Genomic DNA, 20,914 nt, shown 5'->3' with positions numbered 1-20,914 from the left:
ATCCATTCCACTAGGCTGACTGGAACACCATTTACTAATAAAACAACTTGCAGTCACTTCCAGACTGACTTGTATTAAACCAACGGAAACAATATTACTCGGACGAAATCAACATTAGCTGTGTCCGCAGGATCTAAAGCAACAACAACAACATCAAAAAAAAAAAAAAAATTGGGGGGGAACCGACCACCGTGAGGTTGATGTTGGCACCCATCAACTTGAAAGAAATCAGACGAAAAACAGATGGGAAGGGGCTGGGCATCGAGATAAACTCCCAAGAGCTTTCTTATGACAGATGAGGGGGCCGTCGTTAGTACATTGCCAGGTTTGGTTAACAGTGGATGGCGGAACAAATAACATATATCTGCCCCTCAATGAAATAGCCCCTACTCCAAAAAAACATGTACAATGGCTCTTAAGCTACAGCAACTGACTCAGCAGGCAGGTTACCAACCTCTCACACAGAGGCATCCACCCCATCATATCACAACCACTCTATGGCTACTGCCGTCCAACTCCATTTCACCTCCCTGGGTCAACATCCTTCTCATGTTGTGGATTCTCAGCTGCAGCTTCACTCCCTGGTGGCTCCAAGCTTGACTCGTTACTTAATTTAGGTGATCCTGACGAATCCCCCCCACCAAGTAGACTGTCTTTAGCAGTGTCTGATGGATCTTCAACAAGAAGATTGGTCGGTCCTCCCGCATCACCACTTCGTCTGTCAATTGCTGCACCTCCAAGTGGAGACCCACACTCATCTGCATCTAGTGCAACTTCATCCATTTTTTTGTCAGTTCCACTGTTGCCGTTCAAAATATCTGCAGCCACTTTGGGTTCTGATGTCTCCCTCCATTCAACCCACCCTGGTGACTGCTCACCCTCGCTTATACTAGAGTTACCAATGCCTTCTTTGGGCTCATTAGCAGGACCATTTCCCAAAACCGTTGCTTTACTTTCTGATGTAGTTCCTACATCCATTACTTCTTGCAAAGATGTTGCTGTGTCATTCAGGTTGTTGTTTTCACCAACCACCACCTCATCAGGCTCATCATCTGATGTCTCATCCGAATTTGGTGATGATGAGGCGAGAGAATTTGTTAACCGATCATCAACCTCTCTATCATTTTCGAAAGCAAACCAGTTGGAATTTGTGAAGAGGGGGCTGCACAAGACACAGGTTCTTTATCAGCCTATATAGTTAACACATTCCAATCAAACAAAGGATTAGTGAGCATATCTGATATGTTTATCCATTTACAACTACTACCTGTCCTGGTCATCCCCCAGACGCAAAGATGAAATAACAACTTCTGCAGATTCATCATCGAAGTAAACATCCTGCAAAAAATCACTTCCTGTTATCTAAATGGTTTGCCTTGGGTACAATGAGAAACAAATTCAACTAGATCATTGAAGAGCATCTAAAAGTTCAGTGTCCCAATCAATGCATATTTAGATTGTAAAACATAAAACTAGATAGTAGAAAATGAACAGAAGAAACCTTCATGCAATCACCGTATTAGATTTTAAAAAAAAGAGGAGAAAACCGAAAGACTGTTTGAGTACTATGACAATGTGCATATACATACAGATCCCACAAGGAATCACTACCCAACAGAATCTCATTCTATCATGAGGTAACCTATCCAAAATTAGTAACAAGAGCAGGATGTAAAGCAACAAAAAACAGTTATCATAGTATCATACCTCATCATCTCGTTCAAAAGATACTTGAGCCTGCATCGACAGCCAAAGACATGAACAAAATAACAGTCAATAAATCCTGATAACATATATACATACAACACTGCAAACAAAGCTTCTTTATCATTAGTAGACTATTGCAGCAACAGTGAGAAACAACTTAATACAATTGCCGTCCTGCCTTGGCAGGGGGGCATGTCACGGTAAGGAATTCTTGCACACCCTTCCCTAATACCAATACCATTAGGCTGATGTGAAATGCAGAGAATCTAGAATTCAAAGATATCAATTCCATCAAAGCATATTCCAAACAGTCTGAAAATAAATGATTCATACACAGAACCCAACAAGCAAAGATGCAAAAAGCAGTATTTAAGAATGAAAATCATTTACGATGTGTTCTGATATTTACCTCTTCAATGTCATCATTAGTGTAGATCCCACATCGAAATGCCTGGCTCAAATTACTAGCCAGTGCTGCCACATCAAAATCCTTATCTCGGAAGTCCTCATCATCACTATCCCTAGCTGGTTCTTGTAGAGTAGTTGGGCGTCTGACAAAATAAAAAGATCAAGCTTAGTTCATTCATAGAATATCCAAAGAGACTGTATATGGTGCTGGATTTTTAATTTCGAATGATACCGCTCGTACCAGGCAGTACGTATCGGTCCGCCAACAGACCGGTATGCGGACCGCCCGCAACCGGGTGGTACCGTCGACTGGGGCTGTTTCCGCCCCGTTACCACGCGAAATCGGTCGATGACAATCGATTTCAATCGTTGCCACCCCCTACGGGATGGTATTAGCCGAGGGAGAAGGAAGAAGAAGAGAGAAGAAAAAGGAGAACCTAGAGATCCGATGCCGCTCTCCCTCGACAATCCTGATTCGTCGCCACCCTCCCTCGCCAGACACCGCAGATGAGATGTCGCCTCCTCATCTAAGGTGACGACACCTCGGCGTCGTCGACAACTTCTCATCCACGTGAGGAGAAGTCATGGGGAGAAGAAAACGAGGTTTCTTCTCTCCACGAGAGGGAGAAGAAACGAGACGACGTTGCCCTTTTTATATTATTATTATTATTATTATAGAGAGAGAGAGCGGTATGCCAGAGCATATCGCTCGGTATACTAGTACCGTACCATACCATACCGAGCTGAGCTCGATACTCCGGTACAGTATGAAATTGTGAATCTTAAAATGGTCATAAATTTACAAGGTTTCAAATTTGTACAAGTAGAAAGCTTTGACTAGGTAATTCAGTTCAGCACAAAAATGGGAGTGGCTCCTGAAATCCATGGCTATACTGTTACAGATCAGATACTTAACTGGACTGTTGAGCAAGAGCAACCAATTGATTAGCATAAACCATGTGTTAAAAGAATCTTACCCAAACAAGCAACAGAGGATATTAATTAAGCTCTAATGCACTAACTAGCTGTATCTAGATGTACTCAGATCAATTGCCTTAGGTAGTCAATCACGTGAGTTGTACAAATTTTCTATATTGTGAACATTTGCCAGTTTCTTTGGAAAATTTAAAAAATAAAAAGATATATGTGACTGCAAATGAGATAGTACTGACACAAAAATCAAAGTACTATAGTTTTCGGCAAATACACATTCACAAGAATACTTCCTTCCGAATTGTTTTTTATACAGGAAAAAACAAAGCTTATACATCTATGGTCAGAGAATTAGCAAGTGCCAAGCAATCATAGTAGTCATCTTAGAATAAAATACTCTCAAATAAAGTTATGATCTGATTACCATAATGAACCATAGTTTTGCTTTATTGGGACTTCAACAGTGACTAGGATTTTAAGTAAAAGATGCACACATTTTCAGATCTGCCATTGGCAGCAATGACTTTAGCTTCCAAACCCTCTAGAATTTCAATTTAGACGTATCACTAAGTATATTTTAAGGGGAACCACAAACAGAACCCTGGAAGATAACGATGATGAAAGGAACAATTGAAATGATTAAATTTGTCATATACAACAGCCAGGACCATGCAACGGAAGATTACTCAACTTACTTCCAGCTTAATTTCTGTGAATACTTATGACCGAGGCAACAAAAGTGTATAACGTCCTAAGAAGAAAGATAGAATTCAAAATTAACAAGATATAATCCTATGTATAAATACTTATGAACATCAGCACCCGACTGCCAAAACAAAATAAACAAGAAAAAAGATATCTCTATGTTTGAATTTTAATATTGATAGTACATGGACGTTAAAGATAACATATTATGCAAAAACCACTAAGAGAGCTCATAGCACCCTAAAATATCCAAGATGTCCTCGAAAACAACAAAAAATTCCATCTGCATCCAAGATTTCTATTTGGAGAATTACAACCACCACACGGGAAGAGTATATTTGGAAGATCTCGCACGCATTATAGATAGATTTATTAGGTTGTAATCTGGAATTAACACTAACTACAGATAAAAATGAATATCAAGCATCCTGGTGTGATCAAAATACCCTGAAGTAACCTACCCGCAAGTCCACTGGTGAACATTTTCTATCGCATTCCGCTTTAAGAGTACATTGTTATGCCAACCAACCCAGTCACTATTTTCCTGCAAGTAAAAGACCATTAGAAATTAGAATCAAGTTTTTGGAAAGAATGGCAAATAGAAGATCAGTTAAATTACAAGCTTCATGCTTCTTACTGAACCATAGTCTGCAGAAAAATAAGAGGAATGCCATAACATTGCAAGCACCAGATGTCTAACAACTTAAGATAGCAAAAGCATCCAATCATAAAGGGCAAGTAATTTAGAAGAGTCCATATGTACTTTTTATTTTAAAAAATTCCCTTGGATATCTTGATGATTCATTCTATAACATGTAAAACTGTAGCCCGTTGGCACATTTTGACATACCAATTGAAACATGACTGTCCAAATACCAGACATTTTACACTAAAGAAATTGCAAATGGTGACTTAGACTCTTAAATTCCAAATCAAACAAATTTTTTACCAGATAACTTCCATTAATTGCATTGAACAACAATGATGTAGGTTCCTTTACAAGCTATTTTCAAAAGAAATAACAATAGCTAATTAACCTGCAAGTGTGTCTGGATTAAGCTGTTGTTGTTTCCCAATTGAATAAGCTTGTTTGCAATGCGTGTCATGTGACCCAAATTCCCTATTCTTGGAGGTGATCGTCCCTTTGCAGATATCGTAGCCTGCAAACAAAGAATTTAACTTGCAAAACTGTTAGTAAAAAATGATGTATATTTTCAAGAAAGAGGAGATGTGATTATAACACAAAATAAAGTTGATCTAGAGATTGAGACACACAAATAGAGCACAAGCAAGGATTTAAATCTTGGTCAGACACCCAGTTATGTAACCTACCCGACCAATACAGTACCGATAGACTAGGCAGTATACCAACCTGTACCACCTTATTTTTTGAATAAGATAATAAAAATAAAAATAAATGATACTATCCCAGCATCGAACTATATGTTTCGATATTGGTACTTGATCAGACCAATAAATGATTCTGTACCAACTGGTATAATCAAGATTTGAGACCTTGTAAAGAAGATTAGTAAGATGAGCCCTCAAAGTGGTAAAATGTTAAACATTATAAAGAAACGCTACAGTTTTATATTAAATTTCATACCTTAGTAGAATCAGTTGACAAGAAAGATTGCTTTTCTGCCGCAAGAATTTTATTGACAATGTCGCAATCATGCAAAATATGTTCAATTAACAGAGTCCTCTTACTCTCTAAGCATGATCCTACAACATCTTCAACATGATGATGCAGAAAATTATTAAAAGGGTACCTGCAATTTCGACAAGGCTTTGGTGATAAGACTCAAAGTTAACCAAAACAATCAAATGTCACTAAGACATGTTACTTACAGAAAAAACAACTCTATAACATGCTTTATTGCTCCCAGCTGGATCAATTCTTTCTCAACAGCTTCACTACCAGTAGTTAATAAAACAGAAATGAACTCCACAATCTGAAAACAAAACAGCCATTTAGAGCTATTATTTGCATGGAGATGGTCAAATGTCTAATATGAAAATTTTGAGTTCTTCAATGCGAAAGTTAAAAAGTAACAAAGCTAGAAAAGCCAATCCATACTTCTGAAAATGCATGTTGCTCCAATGATAAGCCACCTTCCTCAGAAGGAAGAAATTAAATAATTTGGCATATGGTCAGTTTGAAGTTTTAAGCAAGAAAGTGCATTTAATGATATCACCAAAAAATGATGATTTTTCCGAAGATAAGCTTTACAATTATTTAATAAAATTCAAGATGATAAATTGCCAATAAGACATGAAAGGTTTCTTTTTATCTTGTCCCAAGCATGATATTAAGAACTAGTAGGTTACACTTAAAAAAGAGGGGAACAATTTAATCACTAGTTTTGACAGCAAAAACTCCAAAAATAATTAAAGGTCATAACATGTACCTTCAAACGGTGTTTTCCAAGTGGAGGCTGTAGTTTACCATAAGTGGTTAGCAAGTCACTATCCGAGGATGAAATATCCAACAATTTCAGTAAATCACCTGTTTCATGTTTAAATGAGTGAAAACATAGAAGCTGATGTAGAGAAATCCAAAAGTTACTAAAACAATAATGGTGGGGTAGCACACAAATTTTAATGACTAATCACAAAACACAAATAATTAAATCAAATATGATACAATGCATAACATCATTTGAGCTTGATGGTAAAAGACAATGTATGCATGTGAACTTTCCAAAACCTCTGAGTTGAACTAATCCCACTTAAAAGCTTTTACATGCATGTTTGTTAAAACGTTTCTTGCAATGAAGTGTTTTATGGTTTAAAGCATAAAGCCATATCAGGATGGACAAAACATAAGTAACAGTAAGTCTGTAGTGTAACATTCGAGTTAAGTAGAAAATCAGGTAAGAAAATCATCATTTCTCGGTAAAAATCACTGACCAATAATAAGAAAACAGAAGTATCACAGACTTTAATGCATGTAATAAACTTCAAAGCCAAACAGGAAGAAGTATTTAGCAATAATATTCCAGCGTAAGCATAAAATTCGATATAACACTCAAGTGTGAAATGTTTAATCATTTGACCAGTCGATAAGATAGTATCACGTAAGTAATGAAGTGTCAAACATACATTACTGCATCAATTGCGCAATACGCCGAAGGAGAGGATGATGCGCCGAAGGATCGGACAAAGTGCCGGATGAACCAATGGCATGCCGAACAATATAAAATTCTAGTCTTATAATCATTTATCTTAATTAGTCATAATTAGGTCAAAATTGAGTTAATTTCGGGTGTAACCATGCCAACTCAATTATAGGCTCATTGGGCTTGAGTTAGGATTGTTTGGGCCTAGTGGAAAGTTTATTCAATGACCGAAGGATAGGTGGAACTGCCCATGACCTGAAGAATTCAAAAGCACACTTTTCTAACCTATCAGGCGGTGGTACTATCAAGACACAATGTCCCAAACTGTGTCAAAAGGTGGAACAGCCATACTGGGTGGTGGTACTACCCAATGTCAATACTACAGGCTGTGGTACCGCTAGTACCTCGAAATCTCAAAGATTTGAATTTTAGCTTCAATTTTTGAAGTCATTTGGGGTCTATTGTTAGGACTCTAGCTAGGAGAGTCCTAATTGAGAGGGACATTCATGTAAAACTGTTAGGACTTTAGCTAGGAGAGTCCTAATTGAGAGGGACATTCTGTTAGGACTCTAGCTAGGAGAGTCCTAATTGAGAGGGACATTCTGTTAGAACTCTAGTTAGGAGAGTCCTAATTGAGAGGGACATTCATGTAGGAGGTTTTTTCTTAGAGAAGAATTAGGAGTTGTAAGGGAATAGGAGTCTTGAGTAGGAGTCCTATTAGGAGTTGGTTAGAAGTAAGAGTCTTAAGTAGGAGTCCTATTAGGAGTTAGGGTTTAGAAGCCCTATAAATAGCCATGTATTCCTCCTCTTTTCCCAAGCAATAGATGAAACTTTTCTGCAGCCTTTGAGCAGCACTTGGAGGGAGGAACCCCTATAGAGTTCCAAGGAGGCCGATCCCCTAAAGAGATCAACCCCAAGTTTAGAATCTGCAAGGGTTCTAACACCTGGTATCAGAGCAGCGTTCTTGGCATCTCGCTACCCTTCCACAGCCATCCATCAACCCTCCACAACCGTCCAAAGCAATTCCCACAATTGCTTAAAAGATCATCACCAAATTCCGCCATCATCTTCACCACCACGGATCATCCTTTGATCTCCCCATGAATTGCAACAGGTTCTGGTTTCCTACCTTACTGCTGCTGCAATTTAGTTATCCTTATTCAAAAATCCAAAAAAAAAAAAAAAATTTGTTCCTATATTGCTGCATAAACTTTTCGTCACAAAGTTTTCATCTCTACGACGAAAGATATATTGCAGAATTCCAACCGCATAGCACCATCTGTTTGATCTTGCTACTATGCTTTTTCTATCCAAATTTCTATGAAATTTTTATGATATCTTTGACACTTCCTAACAGTAGATTTCCCTTTGGTTTTATCAAAAAATTCTTAATATAAACTACTGATCTTTTATGTCCAATCTGCTGCACTTGAATTGCAGAATTCAAGCCGCATAGCACCATCTGTTTGATCTTGCTACTGTGCTTTTTCTATCCAAATTTCTACGAAATTTTTATGACATCTTTGACACTTCCTAACAGTGGATTTCCCTTTGGTTTCATCGAAAAATTCTCAATATAAACTACTGATCTTTTATGTCCAATCTGCTGCACTTGAAAATCTATGCTGCAGAAAATTTCAGCTGCATATCGTTGCCTTAACCCATCTATTTGCAATATTTTTTGAATGAAATTTCTTATACACTTCATAGATCATCTTGGCTTCCATCTAAGATTGATCTATTAAGAAATTCATCTCTAAAAATGATTTTATGTTGCTGCAAATTTTCATCGTAACCCGCTGAAATTTTTCGACGACAATTCTGCAATTGCAACTTGCACCAATTTCCTTGCTGTTATACTGCCAAAATTTTCTTGATTAAATTAGATATCCTTGCTGTTATATAAACTGTGATTTTGCTATCAATTCCCTCCTCAATTCTCTTAAGTTTTTGGTTAATATATGCAACCACAAGACATTCACATGTTAACAATCCTAAGAATGTAAGATTTTTTGAGACAATTGACAAAACAACAGTATTTTGACTTTTGAGACATTCTTCAAACTAGATGTCTAAGTAGGCTTCATAAGATTGCAATGAAGTCACTAAATTTGCAAATTTTCAAAGGGACACAAGATTGGATTATAATCTGCCATATATCTTACATCCATGTCATATACTTTGGCAGCATACCCAAATTTCGAAGGCATATTACTTAAATTCTATTTAGGCTTTCTCATTGGGGCCTTGGGTAAAGCAAACAAAAAACCATTAACCTGAAAGATTTTATGCATCCAAGTCAAATGGCTTAATATATTAGACTTCGAACCTAAGCCCCGGTATTCAAAAGGGAATAGTTTAAGGGATGATACTTCCCTATCATAATAATGCTATCTCAATCAATTCTCAACCAAGCTTAGCTAATTAACAAAACAGCTATTAAAATAGTTAAATAAAATCATAACCATTACCAAACTGTCACATCAAATAAATTCATGATTTGCAGATCATCCAATCAAGGATTGTTGCTTCGTGGCATATGTCAATCCGCATGCCACTGTCAGCCAACAAAGGTCCAATATTGACCTAGTCATATGAATGGCACCACTAGCATAGGCGCCAAACCAATACCTTTCTGTCATTTCAACCTATGCCAATGCACAACCACTGGCATGGCAACCCAGTAAAGCTCGGTCACATATGCTTGCTTGTGTATAGTGTATTTAATTAAGCCCAACTAACTTGAGCTTATCTACAAAACACATCTGACTTCAATTGCACATAGAAGAACATCATTACATCTAATTCATAAAAATCAAAGCAAACAAAAGAAAAGGTTAGTATAGAGAACCACATGAAATTTATCTAATAAAACAATCTGAATTCTCAAATGATTTGAGATATAGGATAAATAATCAAACATTAGAAGGCAATAAGTAAAAGTGGATAACATGGTTGTAATTTACTACAGGCATCCTAGGATACCAGAACTTAAAAGGTCAAATGGTTCATCATCCTATCAAAATTAAATCTTTCCTGGAACAAAAAAATTGAGAATCCTACTATTGCATCATTCTACCAAATCACCAACAGAATCAGCAACATACCAAGTCTCTCCAGCATGGCCTGGATAGTGTCTTCACTAGCAGGAACAAATGATCCATGATTTAGCTGGCTTCTAAATGCTTGAAAAGAAGATGCTACCAGTCGTTTAGGATCTAACAAACAAATGCAGAAAGATAGGGAGTGATACAACACCGATTTAGGTCTGGAATCTTGCAGTGCATGACAAAACAATTTCCCCACATAACTGCATTTGACAAAGTTACATCAGAAAAGTCAACTGAAGCTCAAAATCCAAATAAACAACAGTTGAGCTACTATGACAAGTTGACACTACATAGAACACTTAGGTCATTTTTACCTTGGGCTGCAAATTTTAGCTGCAAGCGCAGGAGGGGCACATCGAGTAATGGCACAAAGAATTTCTGCTATATTGGCATGGACTTCAAAAGAGTCCTATACAAACATTGCAAGATTGGTAAGCAGTTAACTCAGCCTCAGATGATAAAGAACAAGAAAATTTCTGCACTCTTAGTATATAGTAGTCAAATACAAGCAACATGTGCTCTTGTTGTCCTTGCAACAGAGATCATGAAGAACAAGTCTAAGAAATCAGGGCTATGCATAGATTGAGTATATAACCTACATACATCACTGCACAACGTGGTTAACCTAAAAATTCATATGCAACTCAATTCTTACAATAAGAGTGTCGTATGACTGGTGGCATGACTAAAAGATACCATTATCATTACTGATTAACAATTTAGAGCTTATAATTGCGATATTTCAATAGAATGAACCAAACATGACTAAGTGTTCATCATAAACCCATATCTCTCCTGACAAAGAACATGCTCTGTGTGTGTGTGTGTGTGTGTGTGTGTGTGTGTGTGTGTGTGTGTGTATATATATATATATATATATATATATATCTGAGGTGTGTGTGTGACGAATTCTAAAAAACCCTTCTAGTAGGGGTGATGCAAGGCAGAGGCAGTGGTGCAAGGGTAAAATGGTCTTTTCACGTGACCAAGGGTGCTCTGCGAAAAGTTTTCAAACTTTGGACGCTCTATGGGAATTTCTCAATGATTCGCCATATATATATATATATATATATATATATATCTTTTTTTCACTTTCTTTGGCAAACCATATATTCTTGATAGCAGAAAGCATTGGTAAATTGTTTAAAATAATATCACAGATCAGTACTTCTGGTACCTTAGTGGTTAACTTAAATGTGCTTAAATACTAAATATGTTTTTTGGTTTAAATACTCTCAAATAATACCAAGAGAATCTGATATATGGGAATAGTTACCATCACATTCCCTTAGACATAAAAAGATGATACAAGAAGAAGTATACACATACCGACGAGTTAAACTTATCCACAATCATCTCAAGAACATCTGTATCTTCCAACCACTGCATTGTATCCACATAGTTGGAGTGCATATTTTCATCAGCACCAATCAATCGAATAAGCACCTGATTCACACACCCATGTCAGGACTAGTTTCAAGAAAATGGGAACGCTAACATTTATATATGTTTATAGAATTGTATATATCAACATAAAATATAATCATAAAGAGATCATTAACTGCTAACCTCCATTATTGATGTGATTCCAATGAGATCAACGAGTTGGGAAATTATCTCTGGATGGCCCTAGACGATACCAAAAAAAGGATTCATCAAATGCAAATTCCTATAAATATAAATGTTGACAAAACATGTATATACATATTGGATTGCTATAGAAATGGGAATAATAAATATTAATGGTTGGCATCCGTATGGAAAGCACACTATACGGCTTTGGAAGAAGTTGCACAACAACTCAATCAAGTCACAGTCAATGGGTAAGTAGCAAAGCCAGTTCAAATCACATTTGAGCCCAACACAAGTCTGAAAGCCACAAAGATCAGCAATGCTTTCAATGTTCAGCTATGAGAAAATCAATCATTCCAAAACGTGTCATAATTCATTCAAGATGTTCAGTTATTTTAATGAACTAAATGACTAACAACCAAACCCTATTTAATAATTAACATCAACAAAAAATTGATGCTAGCATACTAAATAGTTATCAGCTTCCAACATCCCGGGTTAGACCACTACAAATAAATAGTTATCAGCTTTCTAATTCATGACTCCAGTAAATGACAATACACAGCATGTGCAATGCAAATCCTTAGTGGCAATATGTATGTATGTATATAACTGTTTTAAATTGGAATAAAAGAATTAATTTGCACAAAATGATAGTCCATCACTTGACAAAAAGGTGACCATTAAAACATTCAACCCCAATAACAATTTGTACTTTTACTGAAGGTGATTTCTTCAGTCAGGTACTTATGCAATTTCCAATAAATGCAAGGCAATACATGTCAAAAGAAAAAGTGAAAAAAGAACCCCATTCCATAGACGAAAGGCTCATATGTCACATGTCCGCCTCTTTGAACCCTCCTCTGCCTTGAGACTTATCATCTACTGTGTCAACTCAACCAGCTAGCCTCTTTCCAAACAACCCTCACTTCTATGATCTAGCTCTTAACTATATCAAGCAAATGACAAAAATACACATGTTCAAATGGTCAGTTGTCTGTAACCAGAAGTGGTGCACTTCTTTGTACTATCATTGCAAAACATAACCCATCAGCTTCTCTCGGACCATCCCAAACTCATACATTTGACATGGAAGCAAAATAACTCTGTCAATTTTACAGGAAAAACCATGTGTCAGGCATGGCTTCAAAGATCAATATCTTAATCATTATTAGTTAAAGTCATTACAATTAGGACTGAAAATATTCCATTGGATTAGATTGACATAATCATGATCCACTGAGAAAGTCATGTAAAAAACTTAAATAATAAAAATAGCAAATATATAAATGATAAAACAAACTTTGAGAAAAAAAATAAAAACCATAATGACAAAATATAAAAGATAAAAGATTATGATATATCATTATAAATAATAAAGAATAATTTATCAAATAATAAGTTACATTTATTAGAAAATAAATGTAAAACAATATCAATCAAAAATACTATTGTAGTAAATAATTACTATACATATGTTATAAAAGATCTAAATCTTTTCACTAGAGCTTTTAAGATATCACTGGAACCCATTATTAGAGGTGAAATATCTGATAATACAAAGACAAATATTAAAACAGATTTCCAACCTATGATGAAGTTCAATCATTTCTGGCCTATTTTGACCAATAACTGGCTATAAGAAATCAATAAAAAACAGATTGGCCTTGTGCAGTAAGGATAAAGGTCAAGAGTATTTTATTGAAATAGGACTATAAACAATGACCACACAAATGAAGATCCACGTCAAAATGTGAATTTCCAAATCATGAATTTAGTTCACCTCATAACAAAGCATGTAATTGAATGACACCATTTAGACAGAAATAACTCCTAGTGTCTATATGTCCCTTTAACTTCTCCTTTCCTATAAGACCTTTAAAGTCAAGCTACGCTTGCCATAAAAATGACAGTAGATTATACTTGCCATTAAACCAGAAATCAGAAGCAGAACAATAACTTAATAGCAAGAAAATTAAGGGCATGATAGTGATGGATTATTTTTAAAAAATGCTCACATCAAAGATCATGAACGGGAGTTGTACAATAAAGTTGCTCTTTTATGACCTAAGAGACTAAAGTTCGAGTCACAGATGACCTAGGAGATCAAGGTTCGAGTCACAGAAATAGCATATACTTAAGGATCCTCTCATCCCACATTGACATGGGTATGTCCTTTTTACATATCAAAATCAAAATTATATCTATTGATCGATACAGAGGGCAAGTCCAAGAAATATTGGACAAAATAGTGTGTAACACCACCCTGATTTGATCTCATATTTTTATATCATATTTTCATAGTACAGGTCAAGGATTGAAATTTCATACCGTACCGAAGTTTCGAGAGTCGCTCGGTACGGTATTGTACATCGAGCGGTATACTATTCGATGTGTGTGCGTATATATAAAGTAAAAAAAATCTTTTTCGACAATGTCACATATATATATATATATATATATATATATGTAAAAAAGCAATCTACGACGTCACCTAAGTGATGTCACAGAAAAACAACTTGACGTCGCCTTTATATATATATGGATATATAAGTAAAAAAAAATCGTTTTCGCCGCGACATCACCTTTCTTCTCCCCACGACGCCGAGGATTCTTCTCCCCGCGTGGATGAGAAGTCGCCGACAAATGAGGGAGAGCGACGCAAGTACTCCTCTTCTTCTCCCTTTTCTTTCTTCCCCTTCTCCCTCTTCTTTCTTCTCCCTCGATCACCGTCGATTTAAGACGATAACGAGGCAAAAATAGCCCAATCAACGGTATCGCCCGATAGTGAGCGGTCCGTGTACCGGTCTGCTGGCGGACCGGTACATACCGCCTGGTATAAGCAGTATTATTCGAAATTAAAGACCTTGGTACAGGTACATATTTTGAAAATCAGAATAGCATGGTAACATGGCCAACCCCTGTTAGTAGTTCTTGGACAGAACTCCAAGACCCCTCCTTTTTTTCTCCAACTACACCCAGGCAAGCTTGTGAATTTGCCTCCACTTCTTGGTTGCAGGTAAATAAGTTTGATTACTCCTGTATCCCTCAAAATTTTGCTGTTTGACGCATCACTTGACTGGAATCAAAATACCTAATGACATGGAAAAACACAGGCATCAAATATAACGACCATAGAGTGACATATGGATCAAATGCCACGCCGAATGTACAATTACCATCAATGAATGAATTTTGCCATAGTCCAGCCATCTCATCTGTCACATCATCACCAAATAGTAATAGAGGATACTTTTCCCAATCGCCCAGATACGAGAATATTCCATCATATAAGCCATTGGGGTTTTAAAAGGGGACTCTGCCATAGGTAAAAGCGACAACTCCCTCCTTGCTCTTGTAATATTCCCAACCTTATGTTTTCTTTACTTCAGAATGTGCTCTGACATGAGCAGCAAAGGAGAACCCCGCTGAGCAAATTATCCAGTATCCACTCTGATTTTTCTGGGCCAATTTCCTCACCCATCTGCCACCTCGGCAAACTCATCTTGGATACTCGCCAGCTTGGCATTTCCTAGACTGCTATGTGCTCCTTCAACAGTACAAAGGACCCCCATCTTCCACTATGGACAGATACCAAAAACTACACCTGATCAACGACTCTGTAACAACAATCTACATAAATACAGGACTTAAAAGCTTACGAATGCTTTTTTGTGAACAGAAAAATCTCAGCTGTACAAGAGGTCATCAGTAAACAGTCAAAAGTGCCTAACGATTGATTAAGCATCAATTATGTCATTACAGTCTCACAGCATACTATGAGTATAGGACACAAAACATCTTTTGACAGAAAAGAGGATGATACGAATGAGATGTACCACTACCATGCATGCTACCATGGATCATATAGTGTTGATGCCCACCATTAATTGTTGTCCATCTTTTATACACCCTCAGCACATATGCACAGCATATGCCATGTCAAGTAAAGATCTTCCGGCATGAATGACACAGAACACACCCTATGACATTATGTGGGCCCATGACAGTGAAAAGGCTCAGGCAAAACAATTTATGTACAAACCAGGATATGCCAACCAATAACTGGGACAGGCCTGGCATGCAACATTACAATCCTTGTTTCCTTGTAGGATGATTACAATGATATGTGACAATAAAATTGAGCTTATACATAATGTAAATAAGAGCACCAGTTTCGGAGATGGGAAAAGAACAATTTTCATCAGTCAGATATGACAAGCTTGTGGCAATCACTTGCATGCATATAGTGAAAAAGTGATCCTTCAAGGCTTCCATCACGAAGCAATGCATTTTTCTATTAAAAATAAATGCAGCTTTATTTCATTCTTATAAACTCCTTTCATTATCTACAATCCAGTTAAAAATCTGAAAAGATTTTTATAGGATTTCTGATTAAAACCTTGGAAGAACAGCAAAAGATGAAATTCATAAAAGCAATGCTATGAAGCAAAATAATGTTAAGACTTTCCAGAGGACCGCTCATACATGGGAAGGAATGGCACTGCTAAGGCTCATTAGGCACACCATCTTCCTTTTTAAGTAGAAGATTGCCTCTATATAAGCTTTTCAACAAACTTGTGCATGTGACCCGTAACAAAGAAATAGACTAGTCGACAAAAAAAAGGACGAAAGGAAGTTTTTCGCTTTATTACACAATATATCACGTACTTGGATATAATTGAGAAGAGGGCCTGTCTTCCGCATCATCAGGCATATTACAACCTTGCAAAACAAAACAGTTGTACTAACAGATGTTAGCCAAGAATGTACGCTCGAGAATACTGACAGTTCCTTCTATTCAAACGAAATAGTAAGTTACCTTACTAAAATAACCAGCCAGAAATGTACTATGTGGGTGATCAGGCTTGAGGAAGGAGAATAATAGATCCATCAGCTGCAAGAAAAATGCAGGAGAAAAGAACAATCAGCGGCGATATGAAGAAGGGTGGTAATGTTTGAAAAACACATTAGCTGTTAGGAGTCTGATAGAGACATTTACCTGCACATCCTCAACCAACGTCCTCAGTATGATATCAACCTCACAAATAAATATCTCACAAGCAATAAAAGGAAGCCTATATTGTAGAACACATTCAACAAACAAATCAAATAGTAAAAGCATTCTAGCAAAACCTAAAAAGACAAAAAGATTATTGCTCACTTGAAAACATGCTTGTTATCAGCACCCTCAGGAGGCTCCTCTACAATATATCGAAGCAGTCGCTCCACTTGGGACTTCTCTCTCAAACTACACATGAAAGGATTTCAAAACAACAAGAAAATAAAACATAAAAAAAGGTATCAAAGTGAAAGTTTTGACTCATGCAATTGACTAAGTTCCAGATTCAATAATAGATATATTTGCATCTCATGTTTGACCATACAGGCTGATGGTTTACCAGCATAATCTTACACTATATACCAACCATATCAAAGTACACCAATATATGAAACAACTTCTATGTAATTTTCCTAGTGATCCAAAATTGGGGTGGTATCCAGTATGGGGTAGTATATAAATCCTTGAACAAAAGTAAAAGAAAGGTCCCAATTATTTGGTAACATTTACAGGAACTTTTCACGGCACTGAGTTCTGATAAAGGCAATATCATTATTTTCAAGAAATATATAATAGAAGCATTTTAAAATTTAAAAATAGTTTCATCTCCAAGTGTATCATTTATCTCAAGCTCTGGTCCACATTACAAACCCCCCCCCCCCCCACCCCCAATGTTATCCTTTCTATGCATCTTCGTCAGGTGCTTTGTTGGAGTATGCATTTGAGATACCCTCAGAAATAAATGGTTACCTTTTCTATGCATCTTTGTCAGGCAAAGAAGAAACAACAGGCAAATAATTCTAATGGTTACCCTTTCTATGCATCTTCGTCAGGTGCTTTGTTGGAGTATGCACTTGAGATACTAACAGAAATAAATGGAAACATGAGTACTAATTATAACAAACAAGATAGAATGTTGTCTGTGATGGCTGAAAACATGCATAAATATTTTTAAGAATGCATTTGCTGTTATTATTTGTCACATGAGTTTGTAGAACTGTTATATGTGTAATTTGTGATCCTTCTTAATAATTACTTGTATTACTTAAGCAGTCACCTAAAAGGAGAAGGGCAGGAACTAGGGTCCTAGGCCCCATCTAGGTTCTTGAGCAGCCACTTGGACTTGGACCTTTGAAACAAAGCTCTTTGCCTGTTGTTCATAATAAATATTAATCATTGTTGAATTGGATGTTTTGACTTTCCAGTATGCTTATTTCCTCAGCTCATGTATTAGAATTATTTTATCTATCTTACATGTGTGGATTTCATCCTGAATGTCACTTTTATGTCTTATTCTTGACCATTTTGGACATGAACCATTTGGGTGCCTGATATCTTAAACTTTTCAGCTGGTATTCTCATCATCAGCCACAGTTTATGGATCACCCAAGGAAGTGCCTTGCACAGAATGTCACACTTAGGCTCCTAACCCGTTTCATGGAAATATTTTCTAAATTGTGAAAATTTTATTGATAAAATCCACCATCTTGGTTCTCCATTATTTTTCATAAGTAGTCACCAATACATTGTAAACATGTACAACTCAATATATAAAGCATTCCAACACCCTTTGCTTCTGCTATGTCTGTCTGGTGAATTGTTCTCATATCTCAATAGGTCTAATAGTTCGAACATTGTTTCCTTTTCTCCTGTTTTAGTTTGACCAATGTTACTTTTCTCCTGTTTTTATGTTTTTGCTTATTTTTCAACAGGCGAATCATTGGATTTTCTTTTGTATGTTTGAGAGTTTCTATTGCCCTGCAGTAAAGGGGACACACAAACATACAATCAGCATTATTGCTAATGTAGTTATTCAAATTCAGTCAAAGATGTTCAAATTTCAAAATAACTTCCCAAATTTCAACTTCAATTAGTTTTGTAATAGTCGTAGCTTCTACGTGGCTAACTAATAAACAAACAGTTTGTTGATATAGAAAAGCATATATCAAAGAATTTTAGTCACTCCTTCAACACCAGATAATGAATAGAAAAGCATATATCAAAGAATTTTAGTCACTCCTTCAACACCAGATAATGAATGAGTTTATTTTCCGAAGGCACTAATAAAACTCTTAAGTTATTTTCTTTTCTCTAATATGCAGGAGCATAGAATTAGAAGTAAATATGTACTTTCTTAACATAAATCAAGCAATCAGGACAAGAATAAAACAAACTATTACAAATTTATAAGACGCGTATTCAGTGCTTTGCATTCTTGAATAATTTCATCCTCATCAAGAAGCTCTTCCAGAGTAAAGTTTTCCTTCTCCAAAATAGCATCCACCTGAAACAATGTAGGAACTAGAATAAGCAAAATGCATGATGTTTTTGTGCGAATAATGCACCAATAGTCGATGAAGCTAACCTAGAGGAGAAACAAGTTAAGTAAATCTGCATGTCAGTTGATTTGTGACTGCATAAAAAGAAAAAAATCGCCAAGAAAGTAAACACAAAGAGTATAAACAACAACAGGCACAGTTTGCAAATTCTCATGGTGAGAAAATGTGAATAGAAGCGAACACCAGTCAGCTGTCACAGTCCTTGTGGGTTGTAATTGTGGATACACAGTCTAAAGGTATATAATATATATAGAAATGCATCATGAATTTGTTGACGGAGAGAATAATTCTTAAAATTCAAGCAGTATGATCACCAAAATCAAAATGACAAATCCTTTAACTGTTATCATTTTAATGTATCGGACTTATTTCTCGAGTGATAAAATGAAGCGCTGGGACCATGATGCGTCGTTCTCCGTCACTAGCTTCATCGTGTTCTCAGATTCAGACGTAAAGAAGCAAAGGAAGAGAAAGGAGCATAACGAGCAAGCCTAAATTCCAGTATAGAACAAAGCTGTAGGAAAGACCAAATAGTAGCGTAATGGACGATATGACGGAGCAAACCCCAAAAGGTAACAAAAAGAAGACGAAAAAACCACATCCAAGAACACGGGAAGACTTACAGGAGACGCTTGGGTGAATCCAGTCATGCGCCAGAACATCTTGACGGCCCTTAATCAAAAGATCCCAACAGCCTCCCCGGACGCCCCAACCCTCAGATCTAGGGTTCCCAGAACCAAACCCCACCCACCAATCCGCCTCCCGCAACCCCAAGAACTCCAAGAAAACCCGAGAAACAGGAGCAAAACCCTATGGTCTCGATCCTGGCGCCCCCGATCGTCTCCTCACCGGGTCCTCCTCGACGGGGAAGCAGATCGAATAGCGGAGAGAAACGACGACCCGACAAAAGGAACGCCAAGTAAATTGATCGGCGGAGGGCGATCGAGCTCGAGCGGGCTCGAGACGAGGAGAGGACCGGGAAAGCGTGCGGAGGGACGGGACGGGCGAAGCCTTCAATCGCGGGACGGAGTGTTCCGGATGAACAATAGAGGTGTCTTGGTAGGATGTGTGGGCGGATCGGCTGTTATAATTACACTGCTGCGGCCTACTGCAGCTTAAATAAATGCATCGAATGCTTTATTATTATTATTATTATTATTACTACTACTGGGGTGGAGGAAGTTGACAGTTTGTATATGAGCCAATAATTGACGTCGGTAGCATATAGGATGATAATTTTAGGGATAGGCATTGATTTATATGGCAATTTCATGGGGATTGTTTGGAAAATGATGAGACATATTGTCAAATAATTTTCATTTCGGTAGAAAATAATTAAAATTGTTTATGTCTTTTCAAAGGTTGGTAGGGGTGATTTTTGAGAGATCTGGTTTAGGTTGTGAAAGAAATGTTAATGAGATATTAAAAGGAAATTATAAATATTTAGTATGATTAATATTTAAGATTTATGTCTCGTTTGAGGAAATATTAATACGAGGCATCAAAAACTTTCCATTTGACGCCTAACACAAATTATTTGTGATGTGGTTCTCTGTGATTTCTCTTGTACTGATGCAAAAAGGAATAAAACAACGCAATAGAGGTGTTTAGGAACGTATTGGTGGGATGCCAACATCGAAAGAGCATTACATGGAGATCGAGGCGTAGAATATTCGTTAGTCAAAATTCATCATTGTTGTTTTTAATTTGTTCTTGTCATCCCATATTTTTTCTATGAATGTGCTGTTTTTCTAATGTTTTACTTGCACATTTCATGGTGTGCTGGTCAACGAATTAATTTGAATTAGTAATGCATTGTTTCATAGTGCATGCACGCATGAAACATGATTACACGGTTGTGATGTTTTCAACCATCGATTGCATTATGTAAAACATTCAAAGGGTGTGTGCAAGTTTGTTTCTCAACGTTTTGGGTTGAAAACATCTTATAAAGAT

General features: G+C 36.8%; 1 protein-coding gene across 2 annotated transcripts; it reads right to left on the bottom strand.

Annotated features, from left to right (window-relative positions):
• Nucleotides 1–261: 261 nt before the first annotated feature.
• LOC135645634 (uncharacterized) lies at nt 262–20,056 on the bottom strand. 2 transcript variants are annotated; one of them, XM_065164220.1, is made up of 19 exons: nt 19,582–20,056; nt 18,800–18,903; nt 16,722–16,808; nt 16,560–16,635; nt 16,380–16,454; nt 16,229–16,282; nt 11,555–11,614; nt 11,315–11,431; nt 10,300–10,394; nt 9,983–10,185; nt 6,165–6,262; nt 5,605–5,708; nt 5,360–5,525; nt 4,791–4,913; nt 4,215–4,297; nt 2,117–2,258; nt 1,708–1,737; nt 1,268–1,338; nt 262–1,162 (listed from the first exon to the last, which is right to left on the bottom strand). In XM_065164220.1, the coding sequence occupies exons 1-19, from the start codon at nt 19,618–19,620 to the stop codon at nt 523–525; spliced, it is 2,367 nt and encodes a 788-aa protein (XP_065020292.1). In that variant the 5' UTR covers nt 19,621–20,056; the 3' UTR covers nt 262–522. The 2 variants fall into 2 exon arrangements, with proteins under 2 accessions (XP_065020292.1, XP_065020293.1); XM_065164221.1 differs by lacking the exon at nt 1,708–1,737.
• Nucleotides 20,057–20,914: the final 858 nt, after the last annotated feature.

Source organism: Musa acuminata, chromosome BXJ3-8, assembly GCF_036884655.1.
Source record: "Musa acuminata AAA Group cultivar baxijiao chromosome BXJ3-8, Cavendish_Baxijiao_AAA, whole genome shotgun sequence".
In the NCBI taxonomy this organism is placed as follows: domain Eukaryota; kingdom Viridiplantae; phylum Streptophyta; class Magnoliopsida; order Zingiberales; family Musaceae; genus Musa; species Musa acuminata.
The sequence above is the reverse complement of the archived record's forward strand: the minus strand, read 5'-3'. Positions and strand labels throughout refer to the sequence as shown.